A 23270-nucleotide genomic window follows, 5' to 3' on the forward strand; every position below is an offset into this window, starting at 1 on the left:
TGTTCCTTTTGTTTACCCTAACTAATTCTCTTTCCTTCCCTGTGCCAATCCAGCTAACAATTCCTTTGGTTAACCAGCATATAGTGACTCATCAATGTCATATAATTACTTGAGATACAAGGAACTACAAATGTTGGTTTATGCAAAGTGAAACAAATTTACACCCTTATACTCCTATTCTCTAAGTACTGATCTGAAGAAGGGTTTCGACCCGAAATATCAACTATCCATGTTCTCCAGGGATGCTGCCTAATCTGCTGAGTAGTTTAGTTTAGTTTAGAGATACAGTGCGGAAACAGGCCCTTCGGCCCACCGAATCCGTGCCGACCCAGTAGAGTTGCGGATGACACTAAGCTGGAGGGCAGTGTTAGCTGTGAGGAGGATGCTAGGAGACTGCAAGGAGACTTGGATAGGCTGGGTGAGTGGGCAAATGTTTGGCAGATGCAGTATAATGTGGATAAATGTGAGGTTATCCATTTTGGTGGCAAAAACAGGAAAGCAGACTATTATCTAAATGGTGGCCGACTAGGAAAAGGGGAGATGCAGCGAGACCTGGGTGTCATGGTACACCAGTCATTGAAAGTGGGCATGCAGGTGCAGCAGGCAGTGAAGAAAGCGAATGGTATGTTAGCTTTCATAGCAAAAGGATTTGAGTATAGGAGCAGGGAGGTTCTACTGCAGTTGTACAGGGTCTTGGTGAGACCACACCTGGAGTATTGCGTACAGTTTTGGTCTCCAAATCTGAGGAAGGACATTATTGCCATAGAGGGAGTGCAGAGAAGGTTCACCAGACTGATTCCTGGGATGTCAGGACTGTCTTATGAAGAAAGACTGGATAGACTTGGTTTATACTCTCTAGAATTTAGGAGATTGAGAGGGATCTTATAGAAACTTACAAAATTCTTAAGGGGTTGGACAGGCTAGATGCAGGAAGATTGCTCCCGATGTTGGGGAAGTCCAGGACAAGGGGTCACAGCTTAAGGATAAGGGGGAAATCCTTTAAAACCGAGATGAGAAGAACTTTTTTCACACAGAGAGTGGTGAATCTCTGGAACTCCCTGCCACAGAGGGTAGTCGAGGCCCGTTCATTGGCTATATTTAAGAGGGAGTTAGATGTGGCCCTTGTGGCTAAGGGGATCAGAGGGTATGGAGAGAAGGCAGGTACGGGATACTGAGTTGGATGATCAGCCATGATCATATTGAATGGCGGTGCAGGCTCGAAGGGCCGAATGGCCTACTCCTGCACCTAATTTCTATGTTTCTATGTTTCTATGACCACTGATCCTCGCACACTAACACTATCCTACACACACTATGGACAATTTTTACATTTTTACCAAGCCAATTAACTTACAAACCTGTACATCGTTGAAGTGTGGGAGGAAGCTGGAGCACCCAATGAAAACCCACGCAGATCACAGGGAAAACATACAATCTCACTACAGACGGAATCAGGATCGAACCTCGGTCTCTGGAGCTGTAAGGCAGCAACTCTACTGCTGCACCACCTACCGCCCAATTATTCCAGCACTTTGCGTCTTTTTATTCGTAGAGCAGCATCTCTGGAGTTCCTTGTCTCTCCATGTAAATTCATGAGATGAATTAGGCCATTTGGCCCATCAAGTCTACTCAGCCGAAGATAGACACAAAAAGCTGGAGTAACTCAGCGGAACAGGTAGCATCTCTGGAGGGAAGGAATGGGCGATGTTTGGGGTTGAGACCCTTCTTCAGTCTACTCAGCCATTCAATAATGGCTAATCTATCTTTCCCTCTCAACCCCATTCTTCTGCCTTCTCCCCATAACCCTGACACCCGCAATAACATGTATTGACTGGTGCATCTGTATGGTTGGTGGAGTGCTGAGTTAAAAATGTGTCTGTTTCCTGCGCTGTGTGACAATGCCAATGAGACAGGACATAGTTGAGTCTGAGGAAATGCCACAGTATAAGAGTCAGAGGCATTACGTGCATGAAATTAATATTAGTCACTGACAAAGGGGTTTTGAGAACTGGAATCACCCTCTTTGTCTGGGAAATGTTCCCACTCTGACAGAAACCTCCTCCAGGAGGAGGGGGCTGTCCCTTTAAGCGGGTCAGGTGGCGGCGGCGGCGGCGGCGGCGGCGGCGGCGGCGGCGCCCTGCGCGTGACGTAGGCGTTCCGTGCGTGGGCGGCGCTGACGTCGACGCTGTCTGTGCGGCGGTGACGTCAGCGGGGTGTCAATGGCCGTGGTGGAGGAGAAGCTGCGGGGTGGCCGCTGAGGGAAGGACAGAGAGAGAGAGGGAGCGATAGAGACCCGCAGCGCGGTACAGCACAGCACCGTACAGGACAGCACAGAGGAGAGGCCCGCGCCCACGCCGCCGCTGAGGGGACTTGAGGGGGCGATCGAGTGCTGACGGCTCCCACAGCGCTGTCAGACGGCCGGGCAGTCTCCCATCCCCCACTCCCTCAACTCATCCCCACCCCTCACACCCTCAACCCCTCACCCTCCCTCACAACCTCAACCCCTCATCCCCACCCCTCACCCTCCCTCAACCCCTCATACATCGCTCTCCCTCAACCCTCATCCCCACCCTCAACCCTCATCCCCACCCTCAACCCTCATCCCCACCCTCAACCCTCATCCCCACCCCTCACCCTCCCTCAACCCCTCACCCTCCCTCACAACCTCAACCCCTCATCCCCACCCCTCACCCTCCCTCACACCCTCATCCACACCCTCACCCCATCCCCCTCAACCCCACCCTCAACTCACCACTCATCTCTCCCCCCCATCTACCACACCCTCGCCACCCACCTCTCCCCCTATCACCCGCACCTATCCATCCCTTCCCTCATCCCATCTATCCCCTCGCCCAACAGCCCCACCCCCTCATCCCCACCTCTCCTCACCCCCACCTTCACTCTCTACCCAACCCCACCCATCTCTCCCCCTCCTCCCCACTCCCACCCTCACCTCACCCCACCCCTCTCATCCCACCCTCACCCATCCACCCATTCCCTCTACATCCAGCCACCACCACTCATCAGCCCCCCACCCCCACCTATCGCTCCCACCCCATCTATCTCCTCCTCACCTCTCTGCTCCCTTCATACCTCTAGCTATCTCTCATTCCACTTCTCCCCACCTCCCTATCCTCACCTAGCCAACCCTCACCAGCTCACCTCACCTCCACACTTCCAGCCATCCCTACCACCTCTCCCCTCCTCTCATTACCAAACTCCCCCACCCCTCCCCATCCCAGCATCAGTCAAAGGAGCCGCCTGCCAGCCTTCAGTCACCCACAGCTGGACTGGATCGAAATGTCATAAAAGTAAGTCGTTGAAAGGAGGAAGATCATTTAAATTCAGCAGTGGGATTTCTTGGCATGCGATCGGGCACATCCCACGTGAAATAGTGAATTGCATCCAAATGCTTTCTGGTTTGAAGGTGTGTTTTCCCCTCCATCTGGCCCAGGATCAAAATCAGTGCTGAGAAATTTAATATAAGGACAGGTTGTTTCGCCACCTGCTGAGCGGATCGTGTTTGTGTGTGTATGTGTGGTCTTTGTACAAGTACCGTGCGATTGGATTAATGCAAGGAACATATTTAGACGTGGAGGCATTCAAATCTGATTCATCGGCCAAAATAACATCGCGACAATTGCTTGCAACCCCGCTAGTCTTTGTCAACGATGTGTGACTACAGTTTGGTAACATGCACACACTAGACTGCTGCTGATTTTTTACAGGAACGTGCCACTTAATATTGTGTAGTGGAAGCTAAAAAGCACATTGTCTTGGCTGTTTCCCCAGGAGCGATGGCAAGTGTACGAGGAGCATTGAGAATGATGGATGGAGTAACCTTGGGCGAAATCACGGTGAAAAAGGAACCTCTTTGTGATCCAGTGGGAGAGAGGAGCACCGCAGGAAAAGATTTGGATGGATGGATTACAAACGTTTCCAGAGCCCATGGGGTGAAGCAGGAATGTGGGCAAGCCCTGGGAGTGGAGGAGGCAGCGGCGCGTGCTGATGTGATCATGTCCAAAGCCTGCTTACTGTCAGGGGTACGTCCGCTGGATCTTAACCCAGGCCTGAAGCACACCTTGGCACAGTTCCATCTGAGCAGTCAGAGCTCCCTCGGAGGGCCAGCGGCATTTTCAGCCCGTTGTTCCCAAGAATGTACGTCCCCAGGAGTGCTTGTGCCCATGCGGTCGCCTCCTGCACTGGCTGGCCCGCTGCTTATACCCTCGGACAGCTCGACTGAACTCACACACACCTTACTGGAGAGAGAGACCATTTCATGCTTCATGGTCGGCGGAGAGAAAAGGTTATGTCTGCCCCAGGTCTTAAATTCAGTGCTTCGAGATTTCTCTCTGCAACAGATCAATGCTGTCTGTGATGAATTGTACATTTATTGTTCAAGGTGTACGGCAGAACAACTACAGATTCTCAAGGTGCTGGGTATCTTGCCATTTAACGCTCCGTCATGCGGACTTATAACCCAGACTGATGCTCAAAGGTTGTGCAATGCTCTGGTTCACCCTGGTATCCTACCCCCTGATGCCAACAGACTCTCTGGCAAAGCATGCCTTTCCCAGTTACAGAATGGTGATTCCAGCTTTGAAGTGGAGCACTGGTGTCTTGGGAAATGCCAAGGTTTATACGTGCCACAGTTTTACAACCATCCCGATGCTGCCTGTATCCAGTGTCTGGACTGCCACATGATGTTTTCTCCGCAGAAGTTTGTGCTCCATTCTCACAGGTTGCCAGACAAGAGAACCTGCCACTGGGGCTTTGATTCGGCCAAATGGCGCTGCTATATGCAGTTGAGCCGTAGATATGCAGAGACGGCTCATGAAACATTTTTAAAACCATACCTTGAAGAAATGAAAGAGCGTTTCAATTTCAGCAACCAGCGAAAAAGGCCCCTTCCAAAGGTAGGTTTGAAATTTTAATTTGGGTGATTTTGAAAAGATTTGTTTATGTAGACAGAAAGGAACTGCAGATGCTGCAATACTACTTGAAATACAAAGTACTGGAGCCAGGTGGCACAGTGGCGCAGATGGTAGAGCCACTGCCTCACGGTGCCAGAGACCTGGGTTCGATCCTGACCTCGGGTGCTGTCTGTGTGGAGTGTACATGTTATCCCTGTGATTGCGTGGGTTTCCTCCGGGTGCTTCGGTTTCCTCCCATATCGCAAAAGACATGCGGGTTTGTAGGTTAATTGGCCCTCTGTAAATTACCCTTAGTCTGTAGGGAGTGGATGAGAAAGTGGGATAACACAGCACTAGTGTGAACGGGTGATCAATGGTCGGCGTGGACTCGGTGGGCCGAACGGTGTGCATCTCTAAATTGAACTAAACTAACTCAGTGGGTCAGGCAGCTTCTGTGGGTGGAATTGTCAGGCGATGTTTCAGGTCGGGACCTTCCAGTCTGAAGAAGAGTTCCGACCCAAAACATCGCCTGTCCAATCTCTCCACAGATGCTGCCTGACCTGCTGAGTTACTCCAGCACATTGTATGTTATTTATGTGATGTCCTCAAACGCTGTCGTGTCTGAAATATTTCAGAATTATGATCACTGGTCTGATAATAAAAATGTGGCAACTGATTCAAGGTCAATAACATGCAATCAGCAATATGACAATGAGTTAAAAATGTGTTTATTGATGAGACCAATGGTTAAGCATTAATATGCTACACAGAATGATGGCCTGGGATTATTTATGTTCACTTGTACGAGCAAACAGGGTTTTGGTGTAACATTTCATTGCTTGCTGCACACTCTACTGCAGTAGAGTATTAGCATAGATTTCTGTTGCTTTTGTTATGGATGGGTCCTGAACCACTGTGGCTAAGGGAGTATGTCTACTACTACTGCCTGTCTATCAGACACTGTGTATAAATAACTTGCATTTTCTAATCAATTTTTCCCGTTCAATAATCAATCTAAAGGTGTTTATGTAGCCATGCTATCATTTGAGTCCTTTTAAGGAGCTGCATTGTATCCCCATTTTCCAAATGTGATTAAACTTTATCTCCCCTTCCCATTTCTTGAGCCTCCTCCACTGTCGGAGTGAGACCACACACAAATTGGAGGAACAGCACATATTTTGCTTGGACAGTTTACAACCCAGTGATTTGAAATTGGTTTCTCAAATTTTAAGTAACCCCTGCATTCCTTCTCTCTCCGCTCCTCCCCCACCCTAGTTGTCCTGCTAATTCCACTGTTCGCATCCAAATATCCCATCTTTATTACCTCTTCCACTGCCAACAATGGTCCACTGTGGGGTCCACCTTTCCTTGGTCATCGCTACTGGCTCTGATTTGTTCTGAACCTTTTCACATACCTCTTGTTTCCCACCCCCTGACTCTCAGTCTGAAGAAGGGCTTTGAACTAAAATGTCACCTATTCCTTTTCTCCAGAGATGCTGCCTGACCTGCTATTACTTCAGCGTTTTGTGTCTATCTAAAAGTACCTCCTTGCTTTCAGGTGATAGGAGACTGTGAAAGGCAGTGTATCAAGGCAAGTCCACTCCATTATCAATGAAGGGATGTGCAGTTGGTAGAGCTGCTGCCTCACTGTGCCAGAGGGATACAGGTCCACCACCGATTTTCCAACTACTGGTGATCCCCCCCCCCCCACATTCCCCCCTCCCCCCCCCCCCTCCCGTAATCCGGACAAAATCCCTACACTGAAGTCACCCGGAAAATGTGGTGCCTAGGCCGGGTGAGGCTGCCGATCTCGACCTCACTGGGACTTCCGCGCTGATTGACAGATCAACTTTGCCCCCTGTAGCCGGGGCTGTGGAACATCGGTCCGGCCGGAGCCGGCAGATCCGTTCCCATAACTGACTTCCATGACTGACTTTGCGAGCTGGTATCTCGGCCTCCCAAGGCCGTGACCTCTGTTGGTCTGGCAATCCACAAAGGCTCTGGAACCAAGGGAGCTAAAAAAATCAGTGGTGGTCTTTTTACCTCTAACAAGAGGGTATAGATTTAATGTAGGGAGTATAATATAGTATACAATTTGATTTGATTGGTTATCATGCAAAGCAAAGCTTTTCACTGTTCCTTGGTACACGTGATAATAATATACTCAAACCTAATTTAGAGGGTATTTAACAAATACTTTTTTCCACCCATCGGCCGGTTGAAATCTGGAACATTGCCTGAGAGGATGGTGGAGGCAGGTACTCCCAAAACATTTTGGAAATGTTTTGAACACCTAGTTATAGAGGCTATGGACCAAGTGGTGAAAATTGGGATGTATTAAAGGCTCTGTGGAAATGAAGTATTTTATTGAGTGAGGTAGTTGTGCATAGGTGTGATTGACTGAACACTCTACTATATTTGGTAAATAATACATCTTGAATCCAATGGAATAATTTACAACTACACAAATTTACACTAAGCTACTCTTCTTGGCGTGAATGAAGTTTAGAAACATCATTGGGCACACAGTTTGATTTTTCTAATGTATGAGTCATCCATCTCATGGTCCACAAAAGTCATGATTTCAGGTTGCAAAGTGATTTTATTTTTGTATGCATTTTATAGATATAAGTGTGTGTTTTTCTTGGATTCATCTTTTATTGTGTGGTTGTGGGAAACTATTGACATTTGCCAAATAAAGGACAACTCAATGAGGGGAACATGTTTTACTGTGCCAGGTATTCAACCAATCGAATTGATACCCTGAATATATATAATTACTGCGTTACAATAGTGTACAGCTTGTATTCAAAATGGTCCTTGCTAGTATTTGTTTTTTTCTCTAGTAGGTCAGTTTGCACTCTGCTTTATCCAATTGCAGCAGTACATCATTTTATTTCTTATCCGGAGGAAAACGTTTCTAACCATCTCAGTTTCAAATAGCCAACTACTTATTCTAAGGCTGTAATCTGTAATTATAGACTTTCCAGCTAGGGGAAATGGATTAGCAGGCTGTCTCCATGTTAAGTTCTCTTAAGGCCTTCGAACAGTGAGCACTATTTTTGATTATGAATACAGTACTTTGAGTGTATAGGCTCATTTCAATGTTTACTTTTACTTTAGAGATACAGTGCAGAAACAAGCTCTTCGGCCCACCGAGTCCGCACCGACCAGCGATCACCCCATACACATGCACTATCGTACCCACTAGGGGCAATTTTCAATTTACCGAAGCCAATTAATCTACAAACCTATACGTCTTTGGAGTGTGGTAGGAAACCGGATGACCCAGAGAAAACCTACGTGGTCACAGGGAGAATGTACAAACTCTTCCAGACAGCACCCGTAGTCAGGATGGGACCCGGATCTCTGTTGTTGTGAGGCAGCAACTTTACAGCTGCATCACTGTGCCGCCCCTGTTTAATGTTGTTTCTCTTGAAGGAGAGTCTCCTCATCTTAGCAATCAATCTATTGAACTTTCATTGCAGCCCCTCAAAATGTAGATCTTTTTTCTATTAAACAAATGGTACACAGTGCTTCTTCAGCTGCTGTTTATTCTTGAAGCATTGAAGTACAAGTGTTGCACACTACTTAATGATTAGCATTATTGCATGTCTACAACCTGACTACAAAACAAATTATTTGTGAGCTCATAATAAAAGACAAAAAATCATAAAGATGTATTGTTGGTTTGTTTTTAGTAGCTTTTACAGTCATAGAATCATAAAGCACAGAAACTGGCCCTTCAGCCCAACGCTTTCATGCTGACCAAGATTCCCCATATAAACTAGCATTTGGCCCATGTCCCTCTAAAGCTTTCCGATCCAAGCACCTGTCCAAGTGTTTTTGGAATGTTGTTATACAACCTGCCTCAACTACCTCCTTTGGCAGCCTCATTCCATGTACCCACCATTGATAGTACCGGTAGTAAAGAAAGCAAACTCAATGCTAGTATTTATTTCAAGAGGGCTTGTATACAAAACCAGGGATGTAATGCTGAGGCTCTATAAGGTGCTGGTAAGGCCGCATTTGGAATATTGGGAGCAATTCTGGGCACCGTCTCTGAGGAAGAATGTGCTGGGTCTGGAGAGGGTCCAGAGGAGGTTTACAAGAAAGATCCCAAATAGTAGGTTAACCTATGATGAGCGTTTGTGGGCACTGGAGTGGATTTGGAGAGGATGTTTCCATTAGTGGGAGAGTCTAGGACAAGAGGTCATAGCCTCAGAATTAAAGGACATTCGTTTAGGAAGGAAATTAGGAATTTCTTTAGCCAGAGCGTCGTGAATCAGTGGAATTCTTTGCCACAGAAGGCTGTGGAGGTCATCAGTAGATATTTCTAAGGCAGAGATAGATAGATTTTTGATTAGTACAGGTGTCAGAGATTATGGGGAGAATGGGATTAGGAGGGAGAGATAGATCAGCCATGAATGAATGGCGGAGTAGACTTGATGGGCTGAATGGCCTAATTCTATTCCTATCACTTATGACCTTATGACCCTGTGAGTGGAAAGGTTTCAATGCGGGTTCCTATTAAATGTTTCCCATCTTACCTCTCGCTTTATGTTAGAAACTGTAATTTTATGAGAATTGAACTTAACAGTTGTAATTTTCTTGAAAGTTATTAAGATGTGAACGAACGTATTCAGATTTCTAAGTATTTGGTCATGAAATGTGAACATGTTCACACTTTAGGACATTTCAAAATTGTTACTGGTCTGTGAGGTAGGACTGTTTAGCAGTGGGCTATTATTAAGGGGCTGTCCCACTGCGGCGACCAAATCCGCGAGTTCAGACGAGTTTGCCCTCGACTCATACTCGCAGCATGGTCGACACGAGGTCCTAGGAGGTCTTTGTAACTCTCCTTCATGCTCGAGAGTAGTCCCCGCGCACTCGAGGCCTCAGCTAGGTCGCGGCGTATTTTTCAACATGAGTAAAAAAAGGTCGCCATGGAAAAAATCAATGCTTTTTTCACTTGTAGGTTTAGTCGAAGTAGGTCATAGTAGGTCGGCATGTTATTCGTAGGTAATCGAGGGTAGTCAAAGGTAGTCGTAGATAGTCTTCAATATAGTCGAAGGGAGGTCAAAGGAGATCGAAGGAGGTCGTCTTCACTCTCCACTATTTGGTGTCCAATTTTCCCGAAGCTAGTCGAAGCTAGTCTTCAACAAATTCGAAGGAGGTCTTCTACAATGTTGAAGGAGGTCTTCAACATGACATTTTTTCAAACTCTCCTAAACTCCTCAAAACTCGCCAATTAGGTCGCTGCAGTGGGACAGCCCCTTTAGTATTTGATGACTAACATAAAGCTCTGAACTGTGATAATGCTCCTAGCATAATACATGTTACGCTGCTTTCAGCTGTATCCCTCTGGAGCCGTCTCACTGTGATGCACTGAATCATTCAGGTTTTTTTCCAGACAGAAGCTTGGCGGCTTTTAATTATATTGGTTTTTGCCTATATTTACAACAGGGAAGTAGAACATTTAATTTGGCCATTTAGTAACTTCTCACTTAGCGGACATATCCATTTAATAGGACCACAAGCTGAAACTTTTTCACTCAGAGGGTGGTAGGTACAAGAGTTAGGAGTGTTTTATTGTCATATTTCCCAGACAGAACAATGAACACACGCACACGCAGTGCCCCAAGCCTGTGTAATTCAGAGCCAGTTTGGATGCTGTAGTGTTTAATAGGCAGATGGCTGTAGGGAATGAGCTGCCAGCAGAGGTAGTTGAGGCAGGTAGTATAACAATATTTCAAAGACACATGGACAGGTGTGTGGTTAGGAAAGGTTTAAAGTCTATAGAAGGGTTTCGGCCCGCGACGTCACCTATTCTTTACCTCCAAAGATGTTGCGTGACCCGCTGAGTTACTCCAGCATTTCATGTCTATCTTCGGACATATCTATTAACTGTACTCATGTTGCTGCATAGGCTTTCTATTTTGAAGTCTGTTTTGATTAATAATGGACGATTCTATTGAGGTTTGGTATTCTGCAAAAACAGTTATGTGATTTATTGTTGCATTGCTGAGACAAAGCTAGAAACAGTGCATCGTGTGTGGTCGTGATTTTTCTATGCTTGCAAAAGTTTCCTCATTATTCTGATGCTAATCCCACAGTAGAGTGACCAAAATTAGAGGGCATAAGATTAGAGTACGTACTTGTGTTGTCACCATGACAATGGCAGTACAAGTAAGTGGATCTGAGGAAGAATATTTTTGCATCCAGAGAGTGATTGGAATTTAAAATGTTTTGCCTGGGGTGTCTGTGGAGGCAGAGACTCTCATAGCATTTCATAGCATTAGTTTAGAGATACAGCATGTAAACAAACCCTTTGGTTCACCGAGTACACTCTGATCATCGATCTCCCATTCACACTAGTTCCATGTTAATCCAAAAGAGTTTGACTGCTCGCAAGCCAATTGTGTTTATGGGTAAATCACGTGCCTTTTTTAAAACGGGTGTGAATGGAATAATCAGATGTACCACAAGTTAGAGGTACAGAATGGAAACAGACCCTTTGGCCCACTGAATCCACGCTGATCATCGATCACCCGTTCACACTTCACACTAATTCTATGTTATCCCCTTTCTCATCCACTCCCTACACATTCAGGACAATTTACAGAGAGCTAATTGACCTACAAACTGGCGCTGTGAGGCAGCAGGTCTCCCAGCTGCACCACTGTGCTGCCCCTTAAGAAGTGGCTAGGCAATCACTTGAATAGGCAAGGCATAGTTAGCTAAGGACCAACTGTTGGTAAATAGAATCAGTAGAGGTATGTGATAGGTGGCAGGGACGTGAATCTGTGCATGGTGACACTATGGTTGGCGTCTCAATAACGATATTAAGACTTACAGCTTCAACAGCCTTTGTCCAGACATCTGCCAATGAAACCCCCTCATCCCCTCACCTGTATCCACCTATCCTTTGCCAGGCCTTGCCCCACCCCCACCTTTTTCCCGGCTTTCTCCCCCCCTATATAAATCCCATCGATTATTATTATTATTATAATCAAGAAAGGTAAGAGGTACAGAAGTTTGAAAACACATGCCTCCAGATTCAGTGACAGTTTCTTCCCAGCTTTTATCAGCCAACTGAACTGTCCTCACCAACTAGAGAGAGCAGTCCTGACCTCCCATATACCCGAACGGAAACCAAACTATGTTTAATCGGACTTTACTCTACTTTATCTTGCACTAATGGTATACCCTTTATCCTGTATCTGTACACTGCAGATGGCTTGGTTGTAATCGGGTATAGTCTTTTCCTTGACTGGATAGCAGACAGCAAAATAAAGCTTTTCTTAATAAACACTACATCAGTACAGGTGACAGTAATAAACTAAACTAAAATAAAATAAAATACCTGATCAACAATGAAAGCATTGGAGGACCTTAATAATTGGGAAAAACTGTTGAAAGTGGTGGACAGAGAGTGAAATATTCCTGTAAGAGTATGTGTCGAATTGAAAGTTGCAAATGTGGTAAAAATAACTGAAGGAAATAGTAAGCAGTCAAAATTTTAAATAAAGGTGATAATGTTGGTGACACATTTAAGAAACAGTTAGACAGGTAGACACAAAATGCTGGAGTAACTCAGCGGGTGAGACAGCATCTATGGCAGTGGTTCCCAACGTGGGGCGTACGCCCCACAGGGGGTCAATTTGATTTTTAAGGGGGGCAATTGAGCCGGACTGAGGAGGTCTGGGTCCAAATTTTCGATTTTTATTTTTTTGGATTTTCCATCAGGTAAACATATGTAGTTTATGTTTCAGATGTTATTTTGAGTAAATAATTTTTTTTGGGTAAAAAAGGGAGGGGGGGCATCAGGATTTTAGAGGTGATTAGGTGGGGCATGGCCAAAAAAAGGTTGGGAACCACTGATCTATGGAGAGAAGGAATTGGTGACGTTTCGGGTCGAGACCCTTCTTGGATACTTCTTGGATTCAGGTACTTGGATAGGACAGGTTTGGAGGGATATGGACCAAATGTGGGCAGGTGGGACTAGTGTAGCTGTTGGCCTGTGTGTGCATGTAAGGCCAAAAGTCCTTTTTCTATACTGTATCACTCTTTGACTCTATGACATGCAGCTGCGGATGCTGGGACCTTTAGTCACACAATATGGATTATGTGCAAGATAAACACAAAGTGCTGGAGTAACTCAGTGGGTCAGGCAATATCTTTGGAGGACATGAATAGGCAATGTTTTGTGCCTGGACCCTATTTTGGACATTGTAGTAGGGGGGAGAAAGCTGAGAAAGAGATGTGGGTAGAGCTAGGCCTGGACGGTGATAGGTCGATACAGGTGAGGGGAGCTTGATTTACGGATGGATTGGCAAAGGTTAGCGATGAAAAGGAGACAAAACGGTGATAGATAAATAGGGAAGAGGAGTGATATGCTGGAAATAGGCCGCAATTACAGATAAAGAACATGGTCCCAACCCGAAACACCACTATCCATGTGTAGGAAAGAACTGCTGGTTTAAATCGAAGGTAGACACAAAACGAAGAAGGGTCTCGACCCGAAACGTCACCCATTCCTTCTCTCCAGAGATGCTGCCTGTCCTGCTGAGTTACTCCAGCTTTTTATGACTACGTCACTATCCATCCATGTTCTCCAGGGATACTGTCTGTCTCCTTGACTTGCTCCAGCACTTTGTGTCTTTTTAGGTATACCAGCATCTGCAGTTCCTTGTGTCGCCACTTAACTTTTCAGGTCATGAGCTTTTATTGGACTACGAATCAACAAAATTGATTGAGTGGCATCAGAATATTAATGGGGAGCTTCTGTGGTCCCTTCTTTTGAAACTGAAGAGACTGTAATGTTTTTTAAACTGTGCTGTAAAGGTGTAAAAATGTTCTTGTGGTTGACAGTGCAAAAAAAGAACAGGAAGCCCAAGTGTCAGTAAGTAATCTCTGTGGGCCTGATGTGTAACCAGTGGTTATGTCTGTGACAACCACAATTTTTTTTTTGTGTGGAAATAAGCGAGAAGAAATGACTCAACAGTGTCCTATACCACCTACCTGAAAGCCGCTCTCTCCATCCCGCCTCAGAGATTCTAGTTTTGCTGACATCATTGGTATTTCCAGCTCTCAAACGAGCATTGTCAAGAGTCAAGAGTGCTTTATTGTCATGTGTCCCAGGTAGAACAATGAAATTCTTACTTGCTGCAGCACAACAGAATATGTGTTAGCACTTGCTCTCCCCCTGGATGTGTCCTGTGTGATTGAGAAAAGATTGTCAGTTGTGTGAGTGACGAGCACTTCAGTAATATATATGATAACATAATTTAAGCTTTTCTCATAACAGCTCAGAAGAGGTGGCACAGTGGCGCAGCAGTACAGTCGCTGCCTAACAACGTCAGAGATTCGACTTCGATCCTGACTAATGGGTGCTGTCTGTAAGGAGTTTCTATGTTTTCCCTGTGACTATGTGGATTTTCTCCGGGTGCTCCAGTTTCCTCCCACACTCCAATGACGTACGGGTTTGTAGATTAATTGGCTTCTGTAAATTGTCTCTAGTGTGTAGGAAAGTGTTAGTGTATGGGGTGGTCGCCGGTCGGCACGAACTCAGTGGGTCGAAGGGCCTGTTTCCATGCTGTACCTCTAAAGTCTAAAGGTCCTGTCCCACTTGTCCGTCATTTGTGCGCCATTTACGCGACCTCCAAAAATGTGGTCCTCGCGTTGTGACGCATGGGTAGCGTGTGGGACGGGCGCATGGAGAGGCTCGCGCGCCACCTGCGTGACGTATTGCGTACGCACGCTGGCGCATTGGGTAAGCACGTTGACGCATTGGCGTCGCACGCTGGCGTCCCGACGTCTCACATCTATCGCGTGGTAACACATGGTTACGTCACCGTGCGTCGCCGCGTGCCGCAGGGTATTCTAATGACGTCACACGCAACAGACGGCATGATGACGTGTGATTTGCACACGCGTCGACCTATTTTACATATGACACGTAAATGAGGCGCAAAGGACGGCCAAGTGGGACAGGCCCTTAAAGCTTTCATTTTAATTAAATATTCTTTCACCACAATAAAATTCAAATTGATTAATTTTATTTTAAGATATAATGATATAATTGATCCCCTTTCTTACGTATTATTCATAATGCTGCATTGGTTCTCTTGAAATTGTCCCATTTGGGTAACAGGCATGATTTAAGATTGCTGCAGACACAATGAGAAAAATGCTTACATACAGTGCCCTCCATAATGTTTGGGACAAAGACCCATCATTTATTTATTTGCCTCTGTACTCCGCAATTTAAGATTTGTAAAAGAAAAAATCACATGTGGTTAAAGTGCACATTGTCAGATTTTAATAAAGGCCATTTTTATACATTTTAGTTTCACCATGTAGAAATTACAACTGTGTTTCTTCCATAGTCCCCCCCATTTCAGGGCACCATAATGTTTGGGACACATGGCTTCACAGGTGTTTGCAATTGCTCAGGTGTGTTTAAATGCCTCCTTAATGCAGGTATAAGAGAGCTCTCAGCACCTAGTCTTTCCTCCAGTCTTTCCATCACCTTTGGAAACTTTTATTGCTGTTTATCAGCATGAGGACCAAAGTTGTGCCAATGAAAGTCAAAGAAGCCATAATGAGACTGAGAAACAAGAATAAAACTGTTAGAGACATCAGCCAAACCTTAGGTTTACCAAAATCAACTGTTTGGAACATCATTAAGAAGAAAGAGAGCACTGGTGAGCATACTAATCACAAAAGGACTGGCAGGCCAAGGAAGACCTCCACAGCTGATGACAGAAGAATTCTCTCTATAATAAAAAAAAATCCCCATACACCTGTCCGACAGATCAGAAACATTCTTCAGTAGTCAGGTGTGGGTTTTTCAATGACCATTGTCCGCAGAAGACTTCATGACCAGAAATACAGAGGCTACACTGCAAGATGCAACCCACTAGTTAGCTGCAAAAATAGGATGGCCAGGTTACAGTTTGCCAATAAGTACTTAAACGGCCCATTCTTTGGAAAGTGAGCAAAAATGTCACACACGTGACCGGATGTCATCACAAAGTGATACATTAAAAAATTATTGTAAGAGATGAATCTTATTACTATTTTCCTACCTACAGAACTATGTTTACGATGGGTACAAAGGAATTTTTCTAAGCTAAAAAATTGTCAATTCTTGAGTCGCCAAGTCAATCACCCAATCTGAACCTAATTGAGCATGCCTTTTATATGTTGAAGAGAAAACTGAAGGGGACTAGCCCCCAAAACAAGCATAAGCTAAAGATGGCTGCAATACAGACCTGGCAGAGCATCACCAGAGAAAACACACAGCAACCTGTGATGTCCATGAATCTCAGACCTCAAGCAGTCATTGCATGCAAAGGATATGCAACAAAATACTAAACATGACTACTTTCATTTACATGACATTGCTCGAGACATTATGGAGGGTACTGTAATGGCATCTTGTCACACGAACTGCAGCTTCTCACTGGTGACTGTGATTTACCATCCTCTTCCTTTGATCAGTCTTCTGAGGGAGGATATTTCAACTTAAAGAAGGAAATCAGAGAAATTAAAATACTTTCCTGAGGAGAACGCTAATTATATCCTGGGGGAAGCTGTTCCAAATTTATAGCAGTTTGAACCCCTGTTGTTATCTCTTATCACACTAAGTGTGAAGAATGTGACTGGCAAATTCTGCACATTTCACTGGTATGATTTGCTTCACTTTTGCAATTTGTCGTGCAGTGGTGGAACAGAGCAGATCACGTTCTCGTAAAATTGTACGGCGGCTCTGATGCCTTAAGCCAGGCTTCATTTGCAAATCTACACGTGTATACAGAAGATCACACTGTTTATATTTACAAGAAAGGGCAGCTTGAAATATTTTTTAGCCTGGCTCCATTTAGCACAGCTTGGCTTGGGAACAGCTCTGCCCAAGATCGCAAGAAATTAGAGAATTACAGATTTAGCCCAATCCATCACACAGACTAGACTTCCCACCATTAACTCCATCTACACTACACTCTCCCTTGGAAAAGTAGCGAACATAATCAAAGACTTGTTCCACTCCGGTCATTTCTCCTTCCTGCTCCCATTGGCAGAAGGTACAGAATCTTGATAGAGTGCACCATCAGACACACGAACTGCTTCTTCCCCTCTGTTATCAGGCTGCGTGTACTGTCCAATTCACCTCTACCGCATTGCGGACATTGGACTTTGTCTATGGAACTGTTGCACTACAATGCTGAGAACTATATTCTGCACTCTATACCTTCCTTTTTGCTCTATTTATCGTTCTACGGTTAGACGATTATATTTCTGTATGATATATCTGATCTGTTTGTATGGCATGCAAAAAAAATGCTTTTCACTGTAACTTTGTACTCGTGACAATAATAAACTTAAATCTATACATTTGTATATATATCTATAGATATCTATATCTATACATATCTATATATTTGTAGTTTTTTTATTCTTTATGTGTCCCTCAAAGGGCAGCACACTGGCGCAGCTGGTAGAGTTGCTGACTCACAGCGCCAGAGATCTAGGTTCGATCCTGACATCGAGTACTGTTTGGTGTTGCATGTTCTACCTATGGCCGCATGGGTTTCCTCTTGTTTCCTCCCACAACCCAAAGATGTGCGAGTTGGTAGGTTATTTGGCCTCTGTAAAATTGTGTAGGTGAGTGGATGCGAAAGTGGATTAACAATGTGAATGAGTTATCAGTGTTCGGCATGGACTCAGTAGGCCAACGGGCCGGTTTCCATGCTGCATCTCTAAACCCTTGTGCTATACTCACTCTCTTTGGATGAGAAAGCATTACTATTGGAAACCACAGGAATGCAAGTGCATCATAGGGTAGATCTTCCTCGCTGTCTCTCAAATTTTTTTTGTGATGACTAGATTCTTAATAGGTGGGAACTGGGGGGCATAACATTGTACCATACCAAATTACGGAATAGTGTGTTGAGGTTGTGTATTGTGGTAATCATCTCAACCTGAACTCCTTATCGACTCTTCTAATATCTTTACACTTAGATATTACAAAGTAGAGCTAACTTGCTTAATTATGTAATCGTAAAAGAATGCAAATTTGGTACGAACTTCTTAAAATGCTTTAAAGAATTACCCAGTACTTGATCAGTCACATAGCTTTGAGTTGCAAAACTATGACTCTAATGTCAGGGAATGTTTTCCACACAGGATAGAACAAATGGGATATTCGTGTCTTAATACTGGAAAGATTAAATAAAAAATTCAAAACCGATACTTGTATATTTTTTTCTGGTAAGGAACTAAGTCATGAAAAAAGGTTGAGATTTAGATCCGTCTGATGAGAAAGCATGACTTCTAGTACCAACAAGAAGTGGCAAACCGGTTTAGTGGGTTCCATGACCTACCCCTGCCTCCAAATTCCTGTGATTTGTCTTCACATTATCACTTATGCGGGAGGTTGTACATCGAGAAATGTCGCAGATGAGAAAGTTAAAGTTTTTCTTTAAAAAAAACCCTTAAAACAAACTCCTCTCTGCATATAATTATCTGTATTAATTTGGGAAACATTAAGAAATAATACCCTTGCCTTTAGTTTCACTTTCAAGTTTGTTAATGGTACAAAACTAGGTGGGAGGAGGATGTGAAGAGGCTTCAAGCTAACTGAGTTGTTGAGAACATGGCAGTTAGAATATAAGGTGGAAAAATGTGATATCACCCACTTTCGTGCAGGAGAAGAACCAGAACTTTAAAACAGTGAGAGAGGTAAATATGCAGAAGCACCATCCTTTAAGAAGGTTTAGAGGGATATGGGCCAAATGCGGGCAGGTTGGACGAATGTAGATGGGGCATCTTGGTCGGTCCTGGGCAAGTTGGGCCAGTTTCTGTGCTGTACTACTCTATGCCTCTAAGAAAGTAAGAGTTGAGAGTGTTTGTTTGTCATATGCATTGGATATGAACCGGTATAATTAAATTCTTACTTTCTGCAGTTCTACTGGCACATTAGACTCAACGCCAATAATAATAACTACAGGCCCACGACCGAGCTTCCGGTAACTGGTGGTTCAGCATCTTCTTTTAGCCACACAAAATTATGAGAACGCACTTGAAATTTCCTCCCTGTGAAAGACTCCCTGAAAATATGGTGCCTAGGCCAGGTGAGGTGCCTCATAGGGACTTCCGCGCCAATCAGCAGGTCGAATTTGTCCTCTATGGCGGGGGCTCTGAAACTTCGGCCTGGCCGGAGTCAGCCGATCTGTTCCCATAATCGGCTTCCGAGGCAAGCCAACCAACAATTTAACTTTGCTGATCCGTACAGTTCAGCCTCGTATTGTTCTCACAATGTGAAAAACAAAGTGCTGGATTAACTCAGCCGGTCAGGTAGCATCTAAGGAGGGAATGGAAAAATTACGTTTTGGGTCGGGACCATTCATCAAACTGATTGTAGTGGGGGGGGGGGGGGGGACAATGCTGGAATAGAAAGATATGGGTGGGTAAAGTGATAGGTGGACACAGGTGAGGGAGGTTTTATTGGTAGACAGGTGGGATAAGTAAAAAGGGTAGAAGTGAAAAAGGGACAATGCAGTGTCAGATTAGGAGAGGAGGAGTGAAATGTGAAGGAAGAGGGAGGAAGAGAGGTGAAGGAGAGAGGGGTGTCAGACTGGGCAAATTGGTACGCATGATGGTTTGGGGGTGGGGAATAGGAAACTATAACGAGTCTGAAGAGGCATTCCCAGTCTCGTAAATGTCATCTCTATTCCCTCCACAGATGCTGCCTGATCTACTTAGTTCCTTCAGCACTTTGTGTTTTGCTCAAGATTCCAGCAGCTGCAGTTGCTTGTATCTCCTTTTCACAATGTATCTGTACTTTCCACCAAAGATTGCTAGACGCTAATCATCGAGTGGGAGGAACTCAGCTGAGATAGGCTGAAGATGCCTGCTTCCCCGCTGTATGAGTCTATAAAATTTGCAGAATCAGTATATACTAGGGATCAAATCTGGAATCAATCTGGTTATTTGGCTCAGCGCTGTACAATGTCTGCTGAGCACTTGGAGCCACTGAGGTCTTGGTCCTTGGAAAGTATTGGTTTCTTTAAAGCATTGTAGAAACCTCTTTTATCCCAATGTGTTCAAGTTAATAGAAATTGTATTTAGTTGCTACGGGTGCATTTTAAGAAGATAGACACAAAAAGCTGGAGGTCAGGAAGCATCTTTTCAGAAAAGGTACATAATATTTGTTATTTAGCATACCTTTCATTCATTTGTTAGATGTACCTTTTCAAATCTCTTGTTTCCTCCCCTGACTCTCAGTCTGAAGAAAGTTTCAACCCAAAGCGTCACCGACTCCTTTTCTCCAGAGATGCTGCCTGACCCACTGAGTTACTCCAGCTTTGTGTGTCTATCTTCGGTGTAAACCAACATCTGCAGTTCCTTCCTACACATCTTATGCATTTTAAGAAATCCTGCTTTTGAAATGAATTTGCAGTCAGTTTGGTTACAATAATACATTTATGGAGGCTCTTAAATGTTTAGATGGAGCTGGTGAAGTTGGAGTTTGAAAATTCCCAAGAATGTGGCCTTGGCCCCTGCTAAAGGCATGGTTTCAAGTTGCAATGTGCGGGGTGGGATTTGGAATTGAGGGTTGGTTATTTTGCTGGGCTTGAGGACAGTGTCAAAAAATGCCACATATCAGGCACGGGTAGCATTCTGGACGAAGGCTTTTTTTATTCAAGAGAAACCATTTTAACTCTTTCTCTTCACATGTTTTTAAGTCCTTGGTGTTGACATAAATAGGTTTAACTATAAATTGCTGCTTTATTTTCAGAGGGGAATATATATTTTCCTTTTTTTGCCATCATTGAATGTGTATCGCATTTTAATTAAGCAAAAAGTAAGCAAAAAGCAAAGGCATTGAGATTTTGAGGAAATTAATTTCTGTTCTTGAGTTAGGGACTAATGATCAGTTGTTCATTTCCTTTCGGTAAACTATATTTATGAATTACAAAAATCATCTATTCTTGTAAAACATCTGATCAATTTTTCCATTGCATCTGTCACCACAGTGCTTTCCAGTGAATGCCTCGCTGGCTAAACGGTAGTTGTCTGAAAGTCAGGTTTTTCCGATTGAAACAAAATTTATCATTCTTTGTGGAAAAAAAATTAAGTGAGAAGGTGCGTAATGGAAGTATATGTAATTTCTATGGCAAATTTTGTTTGGGGTGACTTTAAAATGTCAGTGTCGTGTAAAAACATTCTGTGAAGAGCATTCATTTGACATACAAAAGAAATAATATGTAGAAACAAGGAACTGCAGATGCTGGTTTATATCAAAGAAAGACACAAAATGCTGGAGTAACTCAGCAGTTCAGGCAGCATCTCTGGAGAATTGACATTTCGGGTCGGGACATTTTGGTGACATCTCGGGTCGCGTCCCTTCTTCAGACACATTGTCGATGATGCCATCTATTACTTATGTTTCTTATAGACAATAGACATCCCGGGAATCAACCTTGTAAACCTATGCTGCACTCCCTCAATAGCAAGAATGTCCTTTCTCAAATGAGGGGACCAAAACTCCACACAATACTCCCAAGTGTGGTGACTGTACATGCAATAGAGGAACTGCAATGAAAGTTCGTCAGAGCACCAGCATGATGTTGTTGTGTCTAGATGTAAATTACTGTCTAATGGTCTGGCTTGTTACACAAGTGTCTGATGCGGTTTGGAGATGTAATGCAAATCAGTTTTTAAAGCCAAAGACAATGAATGGATTGTTATCACTGCTTCATTTTCACCCATTATCTTTCTTATTACGAGACATACGATTACAGGATCTGTATTTGCCACAGGGTTAAAATATCTACAAGGGTGAATATCAACATTGAGTACCAAAATTACTATAAATTCAACAGGTCAATTAGATTTAGCATTGGTATCTGCAGAATTACAGTCACTATTCATACATTCCTATATTTAAGTATGATTGTACTTGTGAATAATAGGATTTTTACTGAAATCTTTACTGAACAGACTACAAATCTTTACAGATTTTTACTGTATCTAAAAAAAGAAATGTCACTGTAGGTAAATGTGACAATAAAGTGGCAGTGGATTTAACTGAATCAATAATTTTAAGGAGATAGACAATAGACAATAGGTGCAGGAGGTGGCCATTCGGCCCTTCGAGCCAGCATCGCCATTCACTGTGATCATGGCTGATCATCCACAATCAGTACCCCTTTCCTGCCTTCTCCCCATTTCCCTTGACTTCATCAAACTCTCTCTTGAAAGCCTCCAGAGAATTGTCCTACACTGCCTTCTGAGGCAGGAAATTCCACAGATTCACGACTCTCTGTGTGAAAAAGTTTTTCTTCATCTCCGTTCTAAATGGCCTGCCCCTTATTCTTAAACTGTGGCCCCTGGTTCTGGACTCTCTCAACATCAGGAACATGTTTCCTGCCTCTAGCGTGTCCAAACCCTTAATAATCTTATATGTTTCAACAAGATACCCTCTCATCCTTCTAAATTCCAGAGTAAACAAGCTCAGCCGCTCCTTTCTATCAACATATGACAGTCCCGCCATCCCGAGAATTAGCCTCGTGAACCCACTCTGCACTCCCTCAATAGCAAGAAAGTCCTTCTTCAAATTTGGAGACCAAAACTGCACACAATACGCCACGTGTGGTCTCACTAGGGGGCCTGTACAACTGCAGAAGGACCTCTTTGCTCCTGTACTCAACTTCTCTTGTTATGAAGGCCAACATGCCATTCGCTTTCTTCACTGCCTGCTGTACTTGCATGCTTACTTTCAGTGTCCACGGCCACCCAGCTTCGTGTCATCTGCAAATTTGCTAATGTTACTTTTAATCCCTTCATCTAAATCAATGAATGTATATAGTAAATGGCTGCGGTCCCAGCTATTGTAAATATTGTAACTAGCCTTGCGGTACCCCACTAGTCACTGCCTGCCATTCTGAAAGGGACCCGTTTATTCCTATTCTTTGTTTCCTGTCTGCCAATCAATTTTCTATCCATGTACAGTACCCTACCATGTGCTCTAATTTTGCCAACTAATCTCCTATGTGGGACCTTATCAAATGCTTTCTGAAAGTGCAGATATATTGTATCTTCTAATTAATGGAAACGGAATGTTCCAGAGGAGTTAGGGTGTGTTGCCTTTCCATCTGAATTTCTTGTAATAGACAGCAATCTTGTCACTTAAGGCCATAGGTCATTAGGTCATAAGTGATAGGAGCAGAATTAGGCCATTCGACCCATCATGTCTACTCCACCATTCAATCATAGTTGATCTCTCTCTCCCTCCTAACCCCATTCTCCTGCCTTTTCCTCATAACCCCTGACACCCGTACCAATCAA

The 23270-nt window shown here is 44.1% G+C and overlaps 1 protein-coding gene across 3 annotated transcripts in view; it reads left to right on the forward strand.

The window, feature by feature from the left end:
* The first annotated feature begins 2933 nt into the window (after positions 1–2933).
* skil (SKI like proto-oncogene) overlaps positions 2934–23270 on the forward strand; it is a 64965-nt gene continuing 44628 nt past the window's right edge. For 2 of the 3 annotated variants that reach the window (XM_033031789.1, XM_033031790.1), the window contains exons 1-2: positions 2935–3311; positions 3793–4916. In XM_033031789.1, the coding sequence (XP_032887680.1) occupies positions 3798–4916 (1119 nt within the window). In that variant the 5' untranslated portion in view covers positions 2935–3311; positions 3793–3797. Of the gene's footprint in view, positions 3312–3792; positions 4917–23270 lie in introns of all 3 variants that reach the window. The other variant, XM_033031791.1, reaches the window with a different exon arrangement.

This window comes from Amblyraja radiata, chromosome 13 (assembly GCF_010909765.2).
Source record: "Amblyraja radiata isolate CabotCenter1 chromosome 13, sAmbRad1.1.pri, whole genome shotgun sequence".
NCBI classification, from domain to species: Eukaryota; Metazoa; Chordata; class Chondrichthyes; order Rajiformes; family Rajidae; genus Amblyraja; species Amblyraja radiata.